The 13,639-nt window shown below is 38.8% G+C and overlaps 7 protein-coding genes across 7 annotated transcripts; all 7 read left to right on the top strand.

Annotated features, from left to right (window-relative positions):
- Nucleotides 1-330: 330 nt before the first annotated feature.
- Nucleotides 331-1,143, top strand: LSM04_006288 (uncharacterized protein; the record flags this gene model as incomplete). Its single annotated transcript, XM_067332679.1, has 1 exon — nucleotides 331-1,143. The coding sequence occupies one exon, from the start codon at nucleotides 331-333 to the stop codon at nucleotides 1,141-1,143; it is 813 nt and encodes a 270-aa protein (XP_067185752.1).
- A 326-nt stretch (nucleotides 1,144-1,469) lies between these two features.
- LSM04_002675 (PFTB repeat) lies at nucleotides 1,470-2,462 on the top strand (the record flags this gene model as incomplete). Its single annotated transcript, XM_067332678.1, has 1 exon — nucleotides 1,470-2,462. One exon carries the CDS (start codon nucleotides 1,470-1,472, stop codon nucleotides 2,460-2,462), a length of 993 nt encoding a protein of 330 aa, XP_067185616.1.
- Nucleotides 2,463-2,817: 355 nt separating this feature from the next.
- On the top strand, nucleotides 2,818-3,996 carry LSM04_001635 (uncharacterized protein; the record flags this gene model as incomplete). Its single annotated transcript, XM_067332677.1, has 1 exon — nucleotides 2,818-3,996. One exon carries the CDS (start codon nucleotides 2,818-2,820, stop codon nucleotides 3,994-3,996), a length of 1,179 nt encoding a protein of 392 aa, XP_067185566.1.
- Nucleotides 3,997-4,394: 398 nt separating this feature from the next.
- Nucleotides 4,395-6,383, top strand: LSM04_009588 (uncharacterized protein; the record flags this gene model as incomplete). Its single annotated transcript, XM_067332676.1, has 1 exon — nucleotides 4,395-6,383. The coding sequence occupies one exon, from the start codon at nucleotides 4,395-4,397 to the stop codon at nucleotides 6,381-6,383; it is 1,989 nt and encodes a 662-aa protein (XP_067185921.1).
- Nucleotides 6,384-6,839: 456 nt separating this feature from the next.
- On the top strand, nucleotides 6,840-9,530 carry LSM04_000923 (Peptidase C19; the record flags this gene model as incomplete). The annotated part of the gene is made up of 1 exon (XM_067332675.1): nucleotides 6,840-9,530. One exon carries the CDS (start codon nucleotides 6,840-6,842, stop codon nucleotides 9,528-9,530), a length of 2,691 nt encoding a protein of 896 aa, XP_067185537.1.
- Nucleotides 9,531-10,376: 846 nt separating this feature from the next.
- Nucleotides 10,377-12,440, top strand: LSM04_006376 (Cancer susceptibility candidate 1; the record flags this gene model as incomplete). Its single annotated transcript, XM_067332674.1, has 1 exon — nucleotides 10,377-12,440. One exon carries the CDS (start codon nucleotides 10,377-10,379, stop codon nucleotides 12,438-12,440), a length of 2,064 nt encoding a protein of 687 aa, XP_067185757.1.
- A 364-nt stretch (nucleotides 12,441-12,804) lies between these two features.
- Nucleotides 12,805-13,527, top strand: LSM04_006195 (DnaJ domain; the record flags this gene model as incomplete). The annotated part of the gene is made up of 1 exon (XM_067332671.1): nucleotides 12,805-13,527. One exon carries the CDS (start codon nucleotides 12,805-12,807, stop codon nucleotides 13,525-13,527), a length of 723 nt encoding a protein of 240 aa, XP_067185748.1.
- Between the last annotated feature and the right edge of the window lie 112 nt (nucleotides 13,528-13,639).

The raw sequence follows: 13,639 nt of genomic DNA, 5'->3' as shown, positions 1-13,639 counted from the left end.
CATGGACGACTGTTAAAGTCAGACTAATATCTAAGGTGAACTTCTTTTCTTCTTTTACTTCCATTCAGCAAAAAAAAAAAGTCATGCTGTGGTTTAGTCATTTGGTTTTGTAATTTCTGTTTATGCACATTTTTTTTTTTTTTATTTGTTCCATCTCGTTCTTTCTTTACCTCAGTTGTTCTCTTTTTCGTTCATCTCATTCCCCCCACCCCGCGTACTACGTCAGAATTCAAACAAGAGAAAAGATAGAAGAAAAAAGAAAAGAAAAAAAAAGGACAGTGAGTATTATTATTATTATTTTTTTTTTTTTGGGTGGGGGGAGTGGAATTCATGTTTCGGTGTGCAACAAATTTAGAGTGTTTATTTGTGAATTGCGTGGCCGCACCGCGTCGTGCTCCCATTCGGTATTACTGTCGAAGTTACGCCCATCACAATGCGAAAAAAACTAGCGACTCAACGAGGCGTACCAGTACTGGGGCAGCGAGAGTAGTGAGACCACCAATAGAAACATCAGAAAGCAAAACCAGTGGCAGAAACGAAGGACAAGAAGAAGTTGGACCGTCACGAGAGAGTGTAGGAAGACGTTTGTTTACTTCATGGCAGCAGGGTGTGGTTGCGAGTATTGGTGCTGTTATGGGAATAGGTGCTATTTGTTTCTTTTTTTACGCACCAGTGAAGGAGGATACAGTGCATCACACAGCTGTTGTGGCATCTGAGGCACTGGGTGATGTACGATTGCGTGAACAGGCTATACAACTTTCGAAAGCAGTTGTAGAAAGTGTTTTAAATGATCGAAAAACCCTAGAACTTGTTGTGCGACTTGTAGTACAGTTGTTAAGACAGGATGACACTATGATAGCTGTCTCTTCTTTTCTGCGATCTCTTTTTGAGGATCATTACACACAGGAGGTGAGTAAGAAATTTGTTCTTATGACTGTGCTTGACCCTTGGATTCAGGAACAGTTGCGTGGAATAGCGAAAGACCTTGCAAAAGGATTATTACGTGATCCAGAAATAAAGAAGGAACTTGTTAATTTACTTACAGATTCCGCTGCGACATCATTGCAAGATGAAGAGTTGCGTTACGATGCGGCGCGTGCCGTAAGGCTTGTTGCGAAGCGTGTCATTAATCCATGGTCCTGAGATTATTTATCTTTTTTTTTCTTTTCCTTTGTAGTTTTCTTGTAACCTCTCTGGAAATGGTACGAATGGTTTTTTTTTGTTTAGGACTCTTTTTTTTTTCGTTGCCCTTACCATAGTTCTCTAATGGGGATGAAGAAGAGTTTAATACTAATGGGATATATGCTCTCTTTGTATAATACTTTTTCTTTCTTTCCTTCTGTTATTTCTTTTTACATGTGTGTAATATATATATATATATATATATATATATATATATATATAAACATGTAGTACTATTATCTTTTAAATTTCTTCTAGTTTTAGTGCATTAAACAGATAGAAGAATAATGATAGAAATTTCTAAAGATTTGCTAGTTGATTTGCATGTCAAGTTCATCATGAAACAAGATGAACAGAAAGACAAGATGAGCTACTGGACATTTCAACATTTGAAAATGAATGGAGTTTTCTGGGGCGTTAGTGCTCTGCGACTTCTAGGTCAGCTTGATAAATTCAAGCGAGAAGATGTTATTTCTTTTGTTCTTGAGTGCTGGAACAGTGATGGTGGTTTTGGTGGAAATGTAGGTCAAGACTCCAATTTACTGTACACCCTTAGTGCGATTCAGCTACTTTGCCTGTATGATGCGCTTGATGCCATTGACGCGGCGAAGTGTGCCCGTTGGGTGGCCTCCCTGCAGCTCCCCGATGGCTCCTTCCAGGGCGATACGTGGGGGGAGGTGGACACGCGATTTGTGTACGTGGCGATGAATTGCCTCTCGCTGCTCGGCCAACTACATCTGATGGACGTGGCGGCGGCCGTCGCGTGGGTGCTGCGCTGCCAAAATTGGGACGGCGGCTTCGGCACGACGCCCGCCGCGGAGAGTCACGCCGGCCAAATATTTTGTTGCCTCGGAGCCCTCCGCATCGCCAACGCCCTCCACCGCGTGGACGCCCGGCGACTCGCCGCGTGGCTGGCGATGCGGCAACTCCCCAGCGGCGGCCTCAATGGCCGGCCGGAGAAGAAGGCGGATGTGTGTTACAGCTGGTGGGTCGTCGCCTCCCTCGCCATGCTGGGACACACCAACTGGATCGACAGAGACGCCCTCTTCGCGTTTATTCTCACATGCCAGGACGAGGAGGACGGTGGCATCGCCGATAAACCAGGGAATGCCACAGACGTATACCACACGTTTTACGGTCTATGCGGCCTCACTCTACTCGGATACAATAAATACCCACTCGCCACGATTAATCCAGTCTATGCAATGCCATACGATACACTTGAGCGTCTCGGGGTTTCGGAAGAAAGGGGCTTGTTCGTAGGCAAGAACGAGAAGTAAGGCAGATATCGCTTGCGGGGTGTACCTCGTTCTTTTTTTTTCTCGTGTTGGAAAAGGTGAAGTTGTTTGGAAAGAGAGAGGGTCCGAAGAAGAACATTGAAACGAGAAAATGAGCAACGAAACCAATAAGAATGAAGTACTCGACAAAGGTATTCATCAATTGAAACCCAAAAAAAAACTAAGAAAAAAAATACATGGAAGGATGAAGAATTATTTCTAATTCTGATTATAACCACTGTTTTTTTTTTGTTCTTTTTTTCCTTTGCGTCGCAGACCGCTATCATTTGTGTAGATTTGTTTTTTATTTTTTATTATTGTTAACTTTTATTAGCAGTGGTAGGCTGAGGATGAAGAAATGCGACGTATTGCCATTAATGCATCTTTACGGCGTTTCTTTTGGGCGGCTCAACAAATTCAGCAACAACGACAACAACAACAACAGCAGCATCCGCAGCCGTTATTGTTACAAAAATATGGCTTGGCTACTGAACACGAGAGAGCACTACCCGGTCTTGTAAACCACTGCAAGTTATTGCAGAAAATTATGGATACTGAGGAGTCTGATAACACAAGACGCAAGCGTATTCGAGGCGTTTTAAAGAAAATGGAAGCGAATTACATGAATTGGCTGGCGGAGTGTGGGGCAGTGGAGTGTCTGCAACTGCTTGATACTTTAAGAAAGGTATCACCCTACTTTAAGGGGAATCGTGGTAGCCCAAAAGATGCCCACTCTAGTGCTGAATGGTCCGGTGCCTCACCGTACTTTACGGCGCAGTTCAGTGATTGGCTCTGCGCCGTACTGCAGCGAGCCGCACGCCACGCCTCACGTCCTGAGGAGGAACTCGCGTTGCTCTCAGCAGCGGCCGAACTGGAACTGGCAGACACACAGACACTCCAACAACTTACACACAAACTGACGAGCCGCGAATATGCGGCAAAGGCATCCCCTGATGATCTTGTACGCGTTTTGCGACTTGTATCACTACTTGTAAAGCGATGTCGAATGCCAATTCCCCCTTTGGATCATGTACTATGTCGTTTACCAAGTGCCAAACTTAATTCACGAGAATCCCTCACTGTACTTTCATCGCTCTTGCGTTTAAGAGAACGACATGGTGTAGATGTTGCTCGAGCTGTCTCACGACGGGCCATCGCATACGTTGAGACATACACGGCGAAAGATGTTATTTTTGCATTAGAGGCTATAGCACTTTTGAATTGCTGTCATGAGGCGTATACAGGGGCTGTATTGGATCGTTGTACCTCTCTGCACACACAGCTTCAACCACACGAACTTGGTAGCATTTGCAAGTATATTGCGATGCTAGATTCATCACGGGTAAGTAACGATACAGCCTTGTCTTGTGCGAAAGAGCTACGTCGACTTCTTCCTGCACTTTTGATAAGAACAGAAGAACTTCTCGGACGTTTCTCTCTTCGTGATGCTCAATGCATATTAAAATGTTTTGAACGACACAAGCTACATCATTCCGTGGTTTTTTCGCGACTTACGCCTTTGGCTTCAGAGAATTAAATGAAAAGATATTTGGGAATCAGTGTCAAAAAAAGGTTTTTGTTTTTTCCTCTCGTGGATTAGTTATTCAGAAAAACTGGTCTGCAATGGAATACATTATATATATATATATATATATATATATATATCAACGTATATTTGTGTTTTTTTTCTTGTTTTTACTTTAATACCTTAGTCCTAACTCATGTTTACACACATTTATATGCAAACACGCAGACACATACACCATCTTTTTTTCCTTCCTCTTCTTTTCTTTTTTCCCATATATATATATATATATATATATATATATATATATATATATATATATATATATATAATTAAAACCAATAAAGGTAGGAATAAATCCCCCAAAAAAGAGGGATAACGTGCGAATATATTACGGGGTGTATAAAAAGATGAGTCTTATGGTAGATGAGCAAGATGAGAATAGTTTAGCAATGGAAGACCCACTTCTAGAGCGTTTGCGGGCGAAACACGAACAACTTCGCCTTTCTCATCTTAAACAAATGCAAAAATCTTTGGATGAAGAACATTCTATTGCTTATGCAAAAATGAATAAACTTCCTGTATCTCTTGATTTGTGTTCCGATGAGATAACTGTGGCGCTAAATGAAATTGGTGCACGATGTGAAGAGTATCATGTACCACAAGTAGGACAACTTCTCAAAGATGTCCGTACTATGATGAACCGACAGTTGAGAGAGGCCTATTCATATATGGAGAAAGGTTATAAATCTGCCTTCCACAAATTGAACGAGGAGGCGATGGAAGCACGGCGACAACGGGAGTTAGCTGAACAAAAGGAGCAATATCAACAACAGCAACAACAAGATGGGGAAAAGAATGATGAAACCATTGAAGAGTCTACGATAAAACAGAATTTAAAGAAAGAGTTGGGATCGTTTAGTGGAGTACTACATCAAAGTACATCTGATAATAAAAACCAGAAAAAAGTAAATGGACCCAAATTATTTTCTTTACGAGAAGCTTTTTCAGTTACGACAAGTTTTTTTGCAGAAATGTTGGCCGCTTTACTGCGATGTGAAGTAGTACGTATTTACCTTTATGATGAATATGAGAATTTAGTTCCCTCTGCTCGGTTTCCTGTTAGCGCCAAAAAGGGTGATCCAATGTCAGGTACAGATCTAGAGTTAATGTTAGCTAATGAAGTACATCGTACAGTATGTCGTAAGTGTATAGCGGTAAACGGAAAAGAGGCACAACATCTTACAATAAGTGAACGAGATCGTGAATTAATGGAAGAAGAACTTAAACAAAGTGGTTGGAAGTCTATGACTAGCTGTCTTATTTTTCCTATATTATCAAATGAAGGATTTGGACGTTCATATGGAATGATTCATGCGGTAAATAAGCAAGGTGTTTCTTACGAACGTCCTGGTGTTTTCGATGAGAATGATGAGGTACTCATGTCTGTAGCGTCGCGACTCTTAGGTTCTTTATTAACTCGCTATCCTGTAAAATATTTTATGCTACCTGTTGGAAATCTTATACAAAATTGTGTTGACTCACAATTATCAAAACATGTAGGTAAAGATCATCTTCCTCCACTTATGGTTGATGAAGTAGAAGCTGCTGCAGAAGTTGGAAATAAAGCTATTCAAATGATTACTCCTATACTGGTATATCGTGCTCCTATAAACGCTATATATCAGTCACGTACACTTCGAAAAAAGACTCGTAAACTTGAAGTACTTAATATGATAGATAAAGGTTTGTCTACTGTAGAGTTTAACCTGGTAGCACTTGAGGAACTTTGGAAAACTGGTCATGAAGAGAATACAGTGCTATACAAACATTGTCAACAACTTAATGAACAGGTTAATACTCTACAAATTTTACTGCGAAATGTTTTAGATGGTATAGGTGCCTCACGTACCATAAATAATACGGGGGAATTGTCAAATTATTTGCAAATGTTGGAACTTTACGCTCGTCAAGAAAATATCCCAATGATAATAGAAATTATTTCTCAAGTATTACTTAAAGCGCGAGTTGATGAAAAAATACCACTTGAATCGCAAAACATTGAACCAAGACGTCTTTCCCCAAGTGAAATTATTAAAATGGAACGTCGTATTGCGCAAACACCATCCAAATTAAAATTTGGTGCTGCTGAGATGCCAAATGTACGCACATATTTGTCTGACCCAGACCGAAGACGAGAACAAGTACGATTTGTTAATAAACTTGCCGAACAGCGTGCAAAGGATTGTGAAAGCCGAAACATACCGATTCGGGTATCGCGGTATAAGTCTGACACAAGGGCAACAGTGGCAAAGAAGGTGAATCAACAAAATACACAGTTGATATCCTTTGGACCTACAGACTACGCCTCTAATAGACCGTTTAACTTGGAGAAGTAGTCATTATTTTCAGTTTCATAATATGTATATTAACCACGGCTTCAGAAATCTGTTTTTTTTTTGTGTGTGTATTTGATTGTTTTACATTCTTTTCTGATTCAGGCTGTATTTTAATGTCGATTTTCCACAGCAGTTTTTTTTTATGTGTTTCTTGGATGTTGTTTGTTTTTTGTTTTCCTCTTGAAATTAGATTGCATTGTTGTTGTTGCTTTTGTTTTGTTTTGTATTTCTTTCCTCCCTTACGCATCTTTTTTTCTTTTTCCTTTCTTTCTCATTTCTTTATTTTTTCTCAATTTTTTTTTTGATGTGCTTCTGGATATATTTCTTTCCATTGAAGTAAATCAAAATCATTCTATTACCGATACATAGATATATATATATATATATCCTCTTTAACAGTTGTGTGGAAAGTATAGTTTTCTTTTTGTCGTTTTTCTCCATATTCCTTTCCAACGTATGCTACACAATACATGCCAATTCTCACATAAAGAAATTGAAACACCTCCGCCCTATGGTGGACTTGTTAATCAGGGATGCACTTGTTATTTGAATGCCGTTATACAGATTCTCTATCACTTACCATCTTTTCGCCAGACAATTTACTCAGTGCAAAATCCCGAAAAATACCCCATAACTCTGGCATTACGAAATATATTTTGTCAATTAAATTGTGCGTATTCTTCGGTTTTTACAAGGGATTTGACGGAGGCATTCGGTTGGGGGAATAAGGAGGAATGGATACAGCATGATGTGCACGAAATGATGCTAAAGCTTTTTCATAGCTTAGAAAGTACATGCAAAGGAACACCGCAAGAAAATTTTATTCGTGATCTTTTCTGCGGAGAGTTTACGTATGTGACTCGTACAGTTGATGGTGTGGATCACACCACATACCGCAAAGAAGGATTTTACGATGTGGAATTACTTGTAAAGGATAAAAATTCAATCTATGAATCACTTAATCAATGGATAGAACCTGAACGTATTGAAGGCGTATCAATAGAAATAAAAGAAGGTGAACCTTGTAGTTTACATACAGTTGAGAGAAAACAATTTTTTTCACGACTTCCACCTGTTTTATTTGTACATCCTAATCGTGCAGATTTCTGTACAGAAACTTTCAGGGTAATGATGTTGCACAATAGTTGGACTTTTTGTAATTCTCTTGATCTTGAGCCATATACTATTTCAGAGGGTGATAACGTGGAAGATTCGAAAAGTATGGAAACTAAATATGAACTACGTTCTGTTGTTATTCATCAAGGAACTGTCCATAGTGGACATTATCTTGCATATATTCATATTGGAGAAGATTGGATTTGTTTTGATGATAATTGTGTTTCTAAAGTAACTGAAGAGGTCGTTATGCAAGCGGCCTATGGAGGAAAAAATGATATCCCACGTGGATCTTTAGGTGAGCGAGCATCACTTCTAGTGTATGTTAATAAAGGAAAATCTCAAGATATTTTAAGAGAAAAACATATTCCCAAGCATCTCGAAATTGTGGCCGAGAATGTTAATGAATTGAATAAACGCAAGTGGGATGAACAATCTAATGAAAGGGTATGTTATTACCTTACAAGTGAAGAAAGTTTAATTAATGTACTAGATGGTTGTACAGGTGAAGATTTAAAAATAGCATCATTTTCTTTTCTATGTACTTCATCTCTACAGGAATTCTATGATAGTATTGCTGTAAATATAAATCAATCTGTTGATAGAATTCGTATTTGGGTATACAATGAAAATCCCCCTACTACAAGAGGTTGTGATCTTCTTAAGGATGTTACAAAAATAACATCCTTTCTTTTTATAGAGAGTTTACCGGTATCAAAAGAGACTGAAATTTGGAAATCTTCTAATGATTGTTTCTTTGCACCTGTTCGATTTGTTTCCGAAGATACTTTGTTCTTTTATGGCATTGTCCATAGCAGAGAAGAACTAAAAAAACTTATAATCAAAAATGAGGAACGATTAAAGTGTTTTATGTGTACTTCTGGTCCCACCGTATATGAGGTCTCTATTGATGAGGCATTAATAGGTAGTAATATTATTTTATGCCCGGAATCAGTATCGAATGAACGTTTATTGGATATTTTACAACATCTTAAATACAATAAGGTTAATTTATTTTTGCTTGAAAATAAAAATGCGGCAAGTTGCACACACTTTGGTAGTTTTCAACTTGATGATAATACTTCGTATGAGGATCTTCAAAAAGATGCTTTTCGACTTTTATCTCTTGCTAATTTAAAACTTCCACCTTCACCGGAGTACATTGGATTTCATTGTCAAACGTCTGCTGATAGTACAGGACCTTCTCTTTTTATAGCTGCACCTGAGATGGAGAATGGCTACAAAACTACACTTGGTTTACTAGTGAGGTTCCGAAATGCAAAGAGAATCTTGTATGTAAGAATACTCCCAGCTCCTTTGTCTTTGATAGATGTTTCACGTGTGGTAATATTTAATGTTGGAGGTGGATTTAGACCTTCAGTATTTGTTGAAAAGAGAAGTTACACGTTGGGTGAATTGTATCGTATTGCTTTAGAGCAATATGGTTCGTATCTTTCACCTGGTCTTGTGAAACGTATAAAATATGGTCTTCAAGAAAATGTACCAGCACTACGTCTTCTTTCGTATGATGAAAGGCGAAAACCTAAGGTACATGTAAATAACAACGAAGAAGTACTGGTGAATCCTGGTTATTTCCTAATTGACGTCTTGGCAGAAGTTAAAAAGGGATTCTCTCTGGTAGATGTATACTTTTGTTCTCGTAGAGGAGGAGTGGAATACTTTGGATTTCAAACAAATATTGCCATATCCAATACATATGAGGAAACAGGAGAAGAAATTGCCCGACGTGTGGCACACAAAATTAAGGCTACAGGAAAAGTGGGTGATATTACCCTTTGGATTGTTGCCGTACAAGAAAAAGGAGGTGGCTGTCACACCATTGGGAGTAAAGATTCCGTGAAGAGCGTCCTGAGGGGAAATTCTAGTGAGGTCGATTGTCTTATCATTGATCGACCGCGATCTTTGCTTTTAGATGCCGTTGAGGACTCCTATCGAAGGTATGAACAATCCATCGCAATTAAAGAAACCACTGGCTCCGAATTATCCAGAAGGAATGCCCAAGAGGAATGAGGGGTCTTATTATAGGAGGTAAAATATTTTCCGTTCCTCTTCTCGCCGTTGGCAATGGTGGTGAGACAGTTGAGATCAACCCACCTATTACGCATTTATATTTTACTTACTTTATTGCTAACTTCCTTATTCTACGCCTTTGCATATTCGTATCTCTTTCTTTTCTTTTTCTTTTCCTTTCTATACGAATTCATATTTTCATGTGAGTACATTCACTGTTTTTTTTTTGATTTATTCTTCTGATCATAGCAAAAAAAAAAAAAAAGAAAAAAGAGAAAAATGAAAATGTTTTTCTTTTTGTTGACTCTCATCCTTGGGTGTTCCTGTTCATCTTGCTTTTTTTTTTTTTGACTCTCATCTTTCTGCGTTCTTTTTTTTTCTTTCTCTTGTTGTTACTTGAAGCTTGAGGAAGCAAAAGACAAATCTTGCGTTTAGTAAATATAATCACATTAGTTTTTTTTCCTTTAGTTATTGGTGGATGAGGAAGATTTCTGAAAGGCCTTCACTACTCATCCCTCTTTATCTCCGCTCCGCGTTAGAGGTGAGTTTTCAAAAAAAAAAGGTTTAGACTTTTTCGGTTCGTCGGTACTAGTACTGATAATAATAAATTGATGATGGAGAAACTACTTTCTCCGAGTTATGTTTTAAAAGAAAATGAGTGACAGGAAGAAAAGGAAACCCCAAAAAAGAATGTACTAAACAATTCTCCTTTCTCCCTCTTCTTTTTTTTTTGTGTTTTTACGTTTCCATTTCTTTAAAAAAGTAAGGGGTGTAGACTATTCTTTCCTGTAGAATAGTGGGATTGGTGGTAAAAGAAAAAAAAACGAAAAGGAGAGAAGAAAAAAAATGCCTCCCAAAGCAGCAGCCGGGAGGGGAAATAAGGGCGATAAAAAGGGGGATGAAAAACCAAAGCGGATCGGTGCCCAGCAGCTCGCTCTTAACAATGCTGTTGAGACGGCTGAAAAACTGTACAAGCAACATGAGAGAGAGCGAACAAAGATGGAAAATGCCGATCAGGCAGCTCGTCAGGATGCTTTACTTGATGCAGCTGTGGAAAAGGAGCGATTACGAGTCGATAGAGAAGAGTATGAAAAATTTGTAAATGAAATAATTGATCAAGAACAGCTTGCCTATAAGGAATATGAGAAACATCGAATTTGGAGTCATATTCCAGATGCATCACGACTTCCTAATGTACGAAGTGAGAGTTCTATCAACACTTTCCTTAGTGTATGGCGTAGTGAAGAGCAAGAATATGATGAACATAATCCAATAGTTACAATAATAGCCAAACGTGGATCTATTGGTTCTTTCTCTCACAGCTATCGTTTTATCAGCAGTGAGCTTGGTATCACACCTGCGGCTCGACGTAAGATGCTAGAAGGTGATCTTAAACAATGTGTTGAAGCATATGAATTAACAGAAGCTATTCAATTAGAGGCAGATCGTTCCCTTACTCAACGCAATACAAAGGAATTAAAATTTTTTACTGAAAATACTGGTAAAGTATGGGAACAAGTACTTTCTTCTTTGGATTTTGTTACTATTCATACTTTACTTGGATATGATGTTATCTTGGATGGTCCAGATAATGAATTCTTTACAATGAATGTTCCTTCTACAGATCCTGTAGTTAAATTTGGTCTCTGGGTAAAGGTAAAGGAGACTACTCGTAGTTTCTCTTCATTGGTGTTTCCTAATATTCTTATACGTCTGGATCCAAAGTCAAGTGCGTTACCTAAATTACCAAAGGCATTGGGGTTAAGTAAAGAAAATGTTGCCTTACGAGTTATTCAATTGGGATTTAATCCATACAGTCATTACAGTTCTACGGGACATGAATACTATGCATTAAATTGTGTTATTAAAGTGGATCTTTTGAGTTTCACAGAACGACCAAAACAAAATGGGGATTGGTTATGCCGATCTGAGACTAGGGAAGCTCATAAACTACATATTGTACCGTACCCTCCACCAGTAACAGAAAATATTGAAGAAGATCTTTCACTTCGTATTTCTTTTGAAGTTCCTAATAATATTGTTATGCGTCAACCAATGCTTCTCATTGGGAAATGGATAAGTGATACAAAGGAATGGGAACCATGCAGTCATACATCTGTTGCCGATAACAACGTTCTTGACGGTAGACGTTGTGTATTTTCTACAGCTGAATTTGCAACCTTTGCCATTTTACAAGAAAAAGGATTTGATATACCCTATGAACAATGGCGATTGCAGCCTGCTGGATATGATGAAGTATTGATGGTTTTGGAAGGTCGTCGTCGCGGTGAACCAAGTGATCGTGAATTTCGTATCCTTATACAAGATACACAATGTAAGCTAATTGCCCCAGAAGATCCTGAGTTAGCATATCTGCGTGGAAATTGGCTTGAACCTGCAACCTTAGTTCGTTTACTTTCACAAGCAGGGTTTAATTTTGCATTGGAAGATGATGACGCTACATTCCTCGAAAATATTGTACCAAAAGTGTTTGAATTAGAAGAGAAGGCTTACGCTGATATTGCACAGTTTTGTCTCTTTTATGCTATTGCTAGTTCTACTCATAACAAATGTGGAGAAGATGCGGATTTAGCTCTTTTCCGCATCTCAAAGCAATCCCGAGCGGCGGACTTTGATGGATTGTTTGAGGTTCCATTAGATGATGACTCTGAGTGGAACAGTGTACGATACCAAACACAACGCTGCGCTTTTGCAGCCTTTAAAGAATCAGAAGAAGTGCCTAATCTTCGCATTCTTGATGGACATGAGACTCACCTTAACTTATACACACTCCTCCTACACGAAAAAGGCGAGGAGGTACGTCTTCAGTGTATTCACAGGACAAATTTTCTTTTGCGGCGTTGTGTCTTCCAGCTGCTTTGTCTAATTAGGCCGCTTACGTGGGGTTGAAAAAAGAGAAGAAAAGACAAAGAAAGAATAGACACCCACACAAGAAAACAAAAAAAAGCAGGAAAAGAAAGAAATGTGTGAGCGAGGCACATAAATGATGTGAAGAAATCAATCAAACAAAAAAAGAAAACAAATGATATGTACAGCTGTGAAAGTTTCAGTTGGGAAACTCAACTTATAGAGTTAAAAGAAGAAGTTATTTTATTTAATGTTGTTTTCATTTTATTTTTTACTATTCGATGTACATCTTTTTTTTTTTTTTGTCTTTATTGGAATTCCGCCATTTACTATCTATCTTTTTTTTTTTCGTACGTTCCCTTTTTTCTTGTTTTCTTATAATGTTATGCGCACTGTAAGCGGGTAGATGCGCCGCACAGCTTTGCGGCGTGTCTACGAAAAATTCGAGGGTGGTGTCTCTGGTGACAAGGGTTATATGACGTACCAGCAGGCATGCTCCATATTTGGGTTTCAGATGAATGATAGGTTGGAAGCGAAGGAGATCAAAAAACGTTTTAATAAACTGGTGCTTAAGTATCATCCCGATCACGGAGGTACAAGTGAGCAATTTCAGCTCCTCCGTGAGGCGCATAAACTTTTACTGTCGCATAGACATGATAAAGGAGCAAATAATCATTTAAAAGGTACTGAAGTGAGGTTTAGGCGTATGAACTACGATGAGATGACAAATACGATTCATCGTCAGACTGCAGATAATAAAGAGTATCGATCTTTTGGTGTGCGGGACTTTGTATTCTTCTTCTTTTTTGTCACATTTGTGTCCTTTTTTTATTTTTACCGAGCCTGGCGAACACAAATGCAAATACTTCGTAGTCGTTGGAGTTATACAGAAGATCGTTTAACTACGGAGGGATCCCGCAATGATGTAGGGGCATGGCATCCGTGGAAGTCCGATCAGGCGACGCGTGATGTTATGGATGATATTGGCGTTCTCCAGGGAAGTATCAGACAGGAGGTGTTAGAGGAGAAGCGGCGAAAGGCGCCTACTGTGTATGTACCGTGGCAACCTGGTGGACCCTTCGCCCGCGGGGAACGTAAAGTAGCGGTGGAAGAAGGAAATGGGGAGTAGCACCTGTGAGAGAAGTAAAAAGGTTTAGATGGTGTTTTCGTTTTACATTATATATATGTATATTGTGTGTGTGTGTGTTTATGTACATATTGTGGATCTGTACATTGCAATG

Source organism: Trypanosoma melophagium (assembly GCF_022059095.1).
Source record: "Trypanosoma melophagium isolate St. Kilda chromosome Unknown ctg9segment0, whole genome shotgun sequence".
In the NCBI taxonomy this organism is placed as follows: Eukaryota; Euglenozoa; class Kinetoplastea; order Trypanosomatida; family Trypanosomatidae; genus Trypanosoma; species Trypanosoma melophagium.
Note: the sequence above shows the minus strand (reverse complement) of the source record. Positions and strands in the feature narration are given on the sequence as shown.